The sequence below is a fragment of the Apis dorsata genome, unplaced genomic scaffold, assembly GCF_000469605.1.
Source record: "Apis dorsata unplaced genomic scaffold, Apis dorsata 1.3 scaffold_846, whole genome shotgun sequence".
Lineage (NCBI taxonomy): Eukaryota > Metazoa > Arthropoda > Insecta > Hymenoptera > Apidae > Apis > Apis dorsata.
The window spans coordinates 210106-222281 of NW_006263971.1; the positions used below are offsets into that span (position 1 = coordinate 210106).

The 12176-nt window shown below is 17.9% G+C and overlaps 1 protein-coding gene across 2 annotated transcripts in view; it reads right to left on the reverse strand.

Annotated features, from left to right (window-relative positions):
* Positions 1–958: 958 nt before the first annotated feature.
* Positions 959–12176, reverse strand: part of LOC102681133 (peptidyl-prolyl cis-trans isomerase-like 1) — a 35689-nt gene continuing 24471 nt past the window's right edge. For both annotated transcript variants that reach the window (XM_006623218.2, XM_031514026.1), the window contains 2 exons: positions 1412–1519; positions 959–1101 (listed from right to left, as the gene is read on the reverse strand). In XM_006623218.2, the coding sequence (XP_006623281.1) occupies positions 986–1101; positions 1412–1519 (224 nt within the window). In that variant the 3' untranslated portion in view covers positions 959–985. The remainder of the gene's footprint in view (positions 1102–1411; positions 1520–12176) is intronic.

The following is a 12176-nucleotide window of genomic DNA, read 5'->3' on the forward strand; positions in this document are numbered from 1 at the left end:
AATTAATCAATTCAAATCAATTCAAATATTACTCAAATATAGAATAATTAACGTCAATTAATTGACGTCCAAGATTGTACTTTTAAATACGTAATAAATAATACGTATAAGAAGACAAAAAATAACTTCCAGATATTTAACGAATGTAAATTTTGAATAATAATAAATAAAATAATATTTTAAATAATTTTTAAAAGTAATAATATTACTTTTAAATCAATAAATTCATCTTGAAATAGGTTACATGTCTAAATCTAAATAAAAATATAATTCCGTTTAAAATTAAAGTTAGACTGAAATCTTGACATCCTTCTTGATAAGATTTAATCATTCGTATTCATATAATCATAAGGTTACTCTTAAAATAATATTTTTTACGATAACGAATATTTTAGGAGATAATTGAAAGATTATATACATATAAAATATGTTAATATATTTTTAATATTTTCTTTGAAGGATCGATTTTTGTGTAAGAAGTTATTGATATATAAAAATATTGATCTTTTGTTTTATTTAACATGAAATTTCTTATAACATAATAAATAATTAATAAATTATTTTAATTGACATTTTTGTATATCAATTTATGTTATCTCTAAAATTGACTAATGATATTTTATGAATATATTAATATATTAATATTAATTATAAATAAAATTCATATGAAAATACACATAATTCTTAAAAAGATAAATTTTTATTTTTATTTTAATATTTAATATTGATTCTAAAAATATATTTTAATATGTATATATTTATATATACTTATATATTATATAAGTATATAATATATTTTATATGATATTTATTCTTTTTTTTAAAATAATTCTATTATTATTAATACGAAAAATGAATTTTTAAATTTTTATCAAAGAAAATTATATTTTAAATTATATTTCATTTTTTTTGCATTTATTATATTATGATTTTTTTTTATACAAAATTTAAAGGATAGTAAATTACCAAGAAGATATTTATTTCGTTATGCATTTCTTATGGAACCTTTAACAATTTTTATGTCATCAACAGGTCTGTCATTTTTATCAGTTTCCACCAATCCAATTCTTTTTACTATTGCCATACCAGAATGAACTCTACCTATATAAAAGAAAAGATGCAATTTTGTAAAAAAAAATTTTTGATAAATTTATTTATTATCATTATCATTGTTTAAATTAGACTTTAATTTATATCAGGATTTATATCAGATCAAAAATAATTATTCTAAAAATTTATATAAAAAAATATGTAAAAAGTTTGTTATTTAAATTGAAGATGATTTGAACAAGATACATTGTGTATTTTCAATTACTGAAATGCAATATAATAAATATATTAAATTGAAATAGTGATTTTTATTAATTAATATTTGTATAATATACTTCTGAATAAGTAAAATTTAACTTACCAAAAATTGTATGTTTTCCATCAAGCCATTGTGTAGGTGCTAATGTAATAAAAAACTGTGATCCATTACTATTTGGTCCTGAATTGGCCATGGAAATAACACCAGCACCTAAATCCACATTTCTTTTAATAATTTAACAAATTTAATAATAAATCATAAATTCAGAAACCTTATACTTCAGCGTACATACACATACGTACACACATAAATTGTAATAATTATAAAGATATTGTAAAGTAAAAAAATACTGTATATAAATATTGTAAAGATCTATTTAAATATCCACTTTTTATATATTCAAATTTGATACATTATTGTATCAAAACTATTGCAAATAAAATATTTGGAAAATTGTCATTCGATCTTGGCAATATCGAAATTCATGTTTCAGATTATTTACTGACTGTACCTGTTATTACATTAAATATAATATTATATATTAATATATTTAATTATTAAATTTGCTGGATGACACATCGGATACTAGTCTCTTTACAATTAAAACTGATAGCATCAATTCTTCTCAATGAATTTCCGCATGAGAAGAATCTTGACATTACATTCTTACTATTATACTAAATAGAAGTACGTCACGTGACACGATATTTTTGGCTAGTCTGATGTATTCATCATTTTTGTCAAAATTTCTGTATAAAGTTTATAGTCTTATGTTATATTGAATTTTTTTTAATTTTACTGTTTCTATGAATATGTAATTTTAAACAAAAATAAAACGAAACAATGGAAATTCAAATAAAATAAATTTACTTTTATTATATTTATTTTTGCATTAATATAATTTAAAGAATTATTTAAAATTTATATATATAAATTTTTATACATTATAATAATGGATATTTTATACGTAAATAATAGCGAAAACTACGTTTTTTTCTTCTTTTCGAGAAACAAAAGAAAACAATAATTTCGCAATGCATAGTTTGAGAATTTAAAAGCTTTGGTTTAAACAATGTAATGATGATTTTGTAAATTTTGTAATAAAATTTTGTATTAAAAATAATAATAGGAAAAAATTTTAAAATATAAGAATATAATATAAGAATATAAAATTAATTATAACATAAATATAATTTTAAAAAATGCAGAAAAACAATCAATTTTTAATAAAGAAAATTAATATTAATGAAAAGTATGAAAAAAACTGAGTTAAGGATATTATTATATGTCTGAATATTATTAAATATTATTGAAAAGCTTTCTCTCATTTTAATTTTACTGAAATATAAAAAATAGCATAATCTGATTCAAATATAATTGACATGATATGTAATAATGTATACATATTGATAAAATAGAATTCGCTGATTTCTCGTTTAATGTAAGCTAATTATGATTTTTACATGAATTTATATTTTTATATTTTTTATATCTAATTATACATCACGAAATGACATTGAAGAGTTATTATACATATAATTTATAGATATTTCTCACGAAATCGAAAAAGATAAGGAATTTAAAATATTCAAAAAAAAACAAAACAAAAAAAAATGCTTTAGCCATCCACAACATGGTTAATATCTAAAAAATGATACAATAACGGACAACAGTTTTCTATAATATTTTTTTCAAAGCAAGCATTGAGGATAAATCTAAGATGCACAATTAATATCTGTTTTAGTTATAAAAATTTACAATTTACAAAAATATATTTAGAATTTTTTAAATTAAAAATATTTATAGCCTTTAATATATTATTTCAAAGTAATAAAATTTTAATACATTGTCTATTTTCTATATTTTAGATTTTTAAAATTAGAAAATTTATAAAGAAATTTTGCATAACAGATGATTTATAACTGATGTTAAAAATTTAATTCCTTTAAAAAAACTATTATTATTGGTAACGAAGCTTTAAAAATAATAAAAGAAACGAAAAATTTTAATTCAATTGAAAATAATAAAAAAATAAGAAAATTTGTATTAATATTCAAACATTTTTCTAAACTGCTTTTAAAAAAACATTAAAAAATGAGAGATTTTTATATTTATAGTTTTTTTTATAATTAAATATAAATAAATATTACAATAAATATTATAAATAAATATTTAATAGAGAAATATTTAATAGAGAATATCTTTAATATAAGCAAATATAAATGAAAAATTTATAAAAACATATATTACATAAATATAAAGTACACATATATGATATTACATAAATATAAAGTACACATATATACATATAAAATACATTTTCATAAATCTTTAATCTTGAATGAACGGCAAATTTTTTTACAACTAAAGAAAAAAGAATTATTGCAATTAAAAAATATAGATAAAATTTGGAATAAAATTAATATTAAATAATCTTAAAGAAGAATTAATTTTTAAAAACATTGCTAATATAAAATTTTAATATTATCATATTCCAATAGAAAAGTAGAAAGATTTTTATGATTTTTCAATTATAATGCAAACAAAAATGAAACTTATGACTACTAGAAATAAATTAAAAAATAGGAACAATAATTAAAAGAATACAATTCGAATATCAAAACACAAATAAAAATTATTACATAAAAGAGACAAAAATATATTAGAATTATTTAATTTTAACATATATAAAAAATATGAAGAGAATTATAGGATTTTATTTTCTAATGTTTTTTGCAGAAAAGATCCATTCGGACAGAGACGGATATAATGTTTGTAACCTACATAAAATTTTTTCATGTCTCTTTCGTGTATCTTATAAATTAAAAATTAAAAATTAAAAAAAAATTGAAAAAAGATATGAATTTACTATTATTGAATGTATAAAATCCATGACATGTCATTTACAACTAATGGTAACATCACCAGAAAATTTTTTGATAATCCAGAATTATTAAAAATAATAGGTCAGATCTAAATATAATTAGAAAATTTGATCATTTTTAATGAAAAATTTAATGAAAAATTTAATTTAATTTAAAAAAATTGAAAAAAAATATGAATTTACTATTATTGAATGTATCAAATCTATGACATGTCATTAAGTAATGGTAACATTACCAAGAAATTTTTTAATAATTCAGAATTATTAGATATAATAAAATTAGAAGATTTGATATAATTCTCAAAATGTATACTATTATATATACTTATAAAATAAATACGTAATTATACTTATAAAATAAAGAAAGAATTTAAAAAATATTGTTTATTAACAGCATGAAGATAGTTGCAATTAATAGTATATTTCATTTATAAATATTTTATAAAATATTTACATATAAATCAGATATTATTAAGAAAATTATAATTTCTATAAAAAAATTTTCTGAAAAAGTTCAAAAGATTAAAAATAAAGACATCAGATTTTTTAAAGAATATATGTGAGATACCGGATCAAAAATACAAATTTATTTAATTAATTTTAAGATCTATATTTAAGTTCATTTAATTATAAATTAAAAAAGAAAAAAATGAATATATGTTAAATTTAATCGATCATTAAATGAAATCAATCATCAAATGAAATCAGAAATTGAAATATAATAATCAATCATTGAAATATAAAAAAATAGCATTAGTGACTTTTAATTATATATTTTTTGATAATATATATAATTTTTGATAATTTTAATAATAATTTTTACTTAAAATCCCTTACTTAAGGGAAAATTAAATTTTTTGCAACCTAAGGAAGCTCTTCATTTAAAATTTATTTAATATCAAAATCTAAAAAAAATTTAAACTTTCTATTAATTTAACTATTAAATTCCAAAGGCATGTCTATATGATATTATTTGCTTAAAATCAAAGTTTGGAAAACTTCCTATAAGAATAGTTTTTTAAAGTATAAAAACAACTAAAATTGTATTTTATGATTTCAAAAACTTATTCTAGATTTTGGATTAATTGTGCGGCTCAATATAGAACATTCGATATTAAAATGGGCATAGAGTAAAAAATGGGCAAGTCTCGATATAGATTCTATTCGAATTTATTTGAATCTATTCGAATCATAAACCTGTTTGAATTTTTTCTGCGAACTGCAACGAGATGATAAAGAGTTGGTTTCTTACACTCTGCTTATGTTAATTAAAGAAAAAGTCATGATTACTTTTGATTTTCTTTTCGTTTTGAAATAGTGCGATTATCGCACTACATGTAAATATATGTAATTTTATAGATCATAGTTCATAATTAGTAAGTATTGTATATAATGTCTGGTAATTAATACTGACAATATAAACTTTAAAAATTAATAATTCAATATTAGCTAACTACGTAATAATAGCTTATAAAAAATACATTTATAAATAGTGTTTTGAATAGTTTTTAATGATCTAAAAAAATGCAATAAAAAATACATATAATATTTATAAAATTTTCCAACTTTATCAAATCATTCTCATCATAATATATTTCGTACAATATTATATAACTTTCATTCAAATTACATATAAAATTTTGAAAGCAATATCAAATAATTATACAATAAATAGAGCAACTATTAATATAATTAAAATTATATTAGAATATAAAATATAATATTTCATGTCATAAACAGTATATATACAATATTAATTTGTTGAAATCATAAAATTCTTAATTTTTATTGTATAATTTGTTGGAAAAACTCTAACAAAGTAACTAAATAAATATTAAAATATTTTAAAAAATAATCTCAAAATATTTTTAAGATATTCTTGGAATGCCAATATGCAAAACTTATTTCAAATTTTGTATATTATATCAGACGTTATAACAATAACAATAAAGATCAAATTTTAAGAAAGATCAAGATACAATCAAAATGTGATGATGATACAGATATTCTTGATTTCTTTGGCTATTTATTTACTTATCTTAATCTTATCTATCGGATTTATATTATGTTATTTATTATTTCTTCAATAATTTATAAGTTTTGCATATTACTTTCCAATCTATCGCATATTATTATTACTGTTTTCATAGAATGGTTTTTTTTTATTAAAAAAAGAGATATCATATTTAATAATAATGTTAAATCATTATATAATAAGAACTATATATTAACTATTTATTTATGAAGATTAAAAGTACGTTTAATTTTATTATTTATTAAGAAAATAAATTTTTAAATAATACTGAATTTTTAGAATAATTGACTATTGTGCGATCATTTTCTTACTTATATTTCTTATAATTATTGTATATGAGTTATATGTCATGTATTATATGTATATGACATGAATTATACATATACAATTAATCGGTTCATTATCCTTAATATGTTTATGCAAAGTTCTCTATTTTCTATAGAGAATATAAGATCATTAAAGTTACATATAAAATGTCCACAATCAAATTATCCAAAAAAAACGAGAGGCAGTCTAATTAAAATAGTTCATAAAAAAATAATAACAATAAAAAAAATCAAAAATGAAATTAAAATTAAATTATACAATATAATAATGAAATTAATAATAAAATTATAAATGGGAATAGTTTAATAAAATATTTAATATATTTAATATTAAACAATTGATAATTTTTATTAGAAATAATAAAAAAGTGTTTAAATTAGTTTTAAATTTAACATTCTTGATCATATTTTTGTATTTTTAAGCTTAAATTGATAATATATTAGAGATTAGAATTTTATCATATTATTATATTGTTTCAGCGAAATTAATATTTCGCTGAAAAAAAAAATCAGAAATTGATAAAATTTATTATTGATAAAAACATTCCAGGCTTGGAAAAAAATCAAAATCAAAAGGTTAAATGCTTCTTATTATAGTTTTTTGTTTTATTACAATGTTTCTTCTTTCATTTTCATAAAATCGAATCCAGATTAATCACAAATTAATTATTGATTTTGAATGTGATTTTTCGTCCTTTGGAAAGAGAATATTATCTTCAAACTATTTAATAAATTATTTTTTATATTTTTCAGATGAAAAATTAAATCATTTTAAATAGATGTCTTTCTATAATTTTTTCTCTTGAATTATTAGAAAAATTTCCATTACATTCTTGTAAACAAATGAAGTGAATAAAATACAATTTCCATCATATGAATCATTGTTTGCTTTCTTAGATTGAACAAATAATATAAATTTTTAAATTTTTTTCAATTATAATTTTGAATATTTCAATTAATCTTTTGATCAACAATTATTAGCTTTGAGTTGAAATTGGAAACTTTAAAGTTATCAGATTTAAAAATTTCATTTTATAAATTCATCATGTACAATTTGTAATTATTTTTGATTTCTTAAAATTTTCAGAATATAATTATGAATTATTTCATTATTTTCCAAATGAAATCTTTATTCACATATTTTTGAAAATGTTTAGTTTATTTAAAACATCTCTTTTTATCGAGCAGTCTTTGAAGATAATTCAAAATCTTAATTCAACAATTTTCCGAGTTTTGTCAATATCTTTATAATAGTCAATGACTATTTGTATTACTTTTAATATTTTTGATTTATATCTCAGAATATCTTTTTGTTTGATATATATTCAGATTTTTATTAAAAGAAATATAATTTTTACTATTAGATTATGAAATTCTTTTATGAAATAGTAAATAATTTCATCTTCAATAAAAAATCTTTCTCTGATTCTTTGCTATTTTGTGCAAGAATAATGTATATTATAAATTCCTCGAGATAGATGGAGAACTCTTGTTAAATATTATTCTTCTATTATTTTTGTTCAATAATATTGCTATTTTGAAGATGTCAAAGAGAATAATAATTTAAAACATTCTTGAAGTTCATAATGAAATATTCAAAAGAAATTAAAAATTAAAAGTGATTAAAAATTAACAACTAAAATTTCTTTTGTAATCAAATCTGTAATACATAATCGAGAGAATGTATTTCAAAATCAGCTTCTTGCAAAATATCAATTATTATAATTGATATATATATATATATTTATAATATTTAAAATTGTGTTTTGACATGTGTGATCTGTATTGATTATTCTTTACAATGATATTGGAGATCGATATCATTTATGTATCTTTATAATATATATATATATTTATCTTTATAACTTAAATATTTATTGTTAAGAAAGTTTCGTAGGAATAAATGATAATTCGAAGATATCAGATCCAGAAAATATGTTGAGATATATTACTTGAATTGTACTAATTTTTATCTAGTGATCGAAAATATAATCTTGCATTATCTTGATGGAAGATCTGATTAATTAATTCCAAACATTTTTCTTTTACTTTTAATCTTAATTGCGAATAATTATATATTCAAATTTATTATTTGATTCCTTAAAAGGAATTTATAATGCAGGATTTCCTTATACTCTTACTATATGCACAACATAATGTTTTTTGCTTGAAGATCCACTTTTAAAGATGTTAATAGCTTGTTAGCTTTATTTATAACTTCTATATTATATATTGTTATATTAAATCCAATATTCGTTCAATAATAATCCATTTCAAAATCATGATCATTTTTATTTTATTTAATCAAGAATTGCACATGGAATATTCATTATATATTTTTTTTTTCAATAATGTATGCAATATAAGACAGTTTATGTATCCAAATTGATATAAATGATCTATGATAGATCTTTGTGATAGATTTACAATGTTTGCTTATTTTATATAGCATGCATTTATTTTAATTAAAGCTTGTTTTGTTTAATTAAATATTGTAATTATTATTCTTGATTATCTTGAACATAAATCGTTAAAATTGAAATTTTCTATATAGAATCTGACAAATCATTTGGCAGTTTTTATATTATATCTTTTTCTACATAGCAAAAATTTTTATTCTAGAGATATTTTAGTATTCTAGAAATCCTTGAATTCTTTTCAGTTCCTTTCAATTCTATTTTTTAACAAAAAGCGGAATGAATATGAAATTTATTCGACAATATGAAATTAAAAGAGATGATATCATTTTCGAAACAGTCATATATTGTTTCAAGATACTATCAAATTATGAATATTTATTTTGTCTTATTCATCAAGACATAAAAAAAATAGATTCATTTTTAGAATCATTGAAAAAATTATTTTAATCACTTCTTTATATATTCTAATCATCAAAATTATTTAGTTTGTTTTTAATTGTAATAATTAACTATTTTCATTTACAATTTCATTATTATTATTTAATTATTTTTAATATTAATTTTTTAATTTTAAAATTGAGATTTTTTAATTATATTTTTAATTATATTTAAATTATATTTTTGTAATTTTTGTATATATATTTATATAATTTAAATAAAAAAACAACAAAAAAAATAATAAAGATTAAAAAAAAGAACAAAAGAAAATCAAATTGAAATTTATTATAATCTTATAAGTTTAAAATTTATAATTTTAAATTTATATTAGAATGAAAATCATTCAGAATACTATTCAATTGAACAAGAATAAAACAATAAAACAAGAAAGATATGTAAATCTTCGTCAATCAAAATCGCACAGTAGTCAAGTTTTTCAAATTTTTTGATTTAACATCTTTTGATTTATATGAAATTAAAATATTATATTATATTATACATATATACCAAAATATTAAAACATATTTTGATTTATATGAAAATTTTTGGAATTTTTGAAATAATTGATTATGAATTTAAAATCAAAATTACAAAACAAAATAATAAATGAATATTATTTTTGTCTTACAGATTAAACAATTGTAAAAATAAGAAAATAATTTTATATCATTTATTATATCTAATTATTATATTAATTAAGATGCACATAAAAGATAAAGCTTCTTCAATATTTCCAAAAGTCATCATTGCTATTGCAACTTGAAATTTCATTAAAAACAAGTTAGAAAAAAAAAAAGTCGAGCAAAAAGTTTCGAGTATGTACGATAATTGTATTCATTTGATTAATCAAATAGATTTGAATGATTTGGTATGTGATTTAATTATTAATTTATTAATTTATCAAAAAATAAATTGCAACAATGGAATTATCTTACATCAAGAATTATTATTTATTTCTGAGAAGAATGTAAGGAATTTCAAGAATACTTTCATGTAAATATATATTACTACTTTATGACATTAAAATTCTATTTATCAAATTAATTAATGAATCTTTCTTTATCATTCTAAAAATATAAATGTTTACAGATATAAATTCTTCGAAAATAAATTTAAAGGCAATATTAGTACATAACAGGAATTTATATTTATATCAGTGCTAAATTACATATGATGATATGTAAAAAAAATATGATATTATAAAAATAGTTTTTTATAAAATTAATCATAAAAGACATGAAAAATAAAATTCCTTATACCTTTTTACTTGCACTATCGTTGAAAATCGTTATTTCTACCAAATTTTCTATCCAAATTTTATAAAATTTTCTTAAATAAATTCTTAAAATAATTTCCATAGTTTTTATCAATTTTATATATTATATTTAATTTCTGTTTTGTAGGTAATACAATAATTCATTGTTTTCTAAATTATAATGTAATAGGAGTTTTATATTGAATATAAAAAATCTACAAAAATATACAAAATCTACATATATGAACTATATATGATATATGTATATGTATGAATGATATTAACATATATCATTCTTCAGTCTACATAATCTTCAAATTTTTTTTGATTTGGTTTATATATTCTTATATCAATAATTCCTTTTTAAAATAAAATATATTTTGCTCTTATTCATATAATTGGATTGACTTAAATAAAATAAGCAATACTTATAACCACTTATATTATATTACTTATTTATATTAACTTAATATTAATTATTATATTATTTATATTAACTAATACTTATATATAATATTATAGCAGTCATAATGCCAAACTCATTTAAATGAAATCTTCTGAAAAAGAAAAAATTGTTTCTGTAGCATAGCTCCCATGAATATAAATATATATTAGATTTTGATTTTGAATATGAATATGAATCCATTGAATTTTGTTTTTTTGAGGAATAAAATGTATTGTTATTCATTAATATGGATAGGACTATAAAAATCTGAGATATCTTATATAATATAACATGTTTCTTGTATAAAAAATCCAAGAAAAGTTTCAGATCAATGATTAAATTAATGTTTTACACATAATGCATTCATACTAAATTTTATTAAATATTATGTAATAAGTTAACATACGTAAATATATATTGATATGTGTAAGAACTTATTGTCTTTTACGTTTCAATTCTAGTAGATACATACAATTATAATATCCGTTAATAAAAGACATGTGAAGGAAAATATATGAAAATATCACAATGCTCAATATGATATATAATATACATAGCACTTATCAGATACAGAGAGAATTGTAAAAGAATATTGAATGTTATTTATAAATAAAGACGCTATTTTTCAGGTAATTACATATTTATACATAAAATTAATTTAGTTTTCTTTTGAATTTATTAAATTATAATTAATTAATTAATTAATGATATTCAAAATTCGAATTGAATTTTTAGTGAGTAATTAACTCTACTGATGTAATTTTATTTACTTATTTGATAAATAATAAATAAAAAATTTAATAAAAATTTATTTGGTAAATTTTTTAATTTAATAAAGATTGTAATTTATCATTATTTTTTTTATTTTAAATATATATTATTTATTATTCATTTATTAATAAAGTTTTATATTTAGCTTATATTATAATTTTATATTATATTCATTTTGAATGATGAATTATTTTATTCGTCTTATGCAAATAGCAAATAATTAATTTATTCATTGTTCGTGAATGAAATATAATTTGATATAATTATTTTTTTTTTATGAAAAAATATTTATT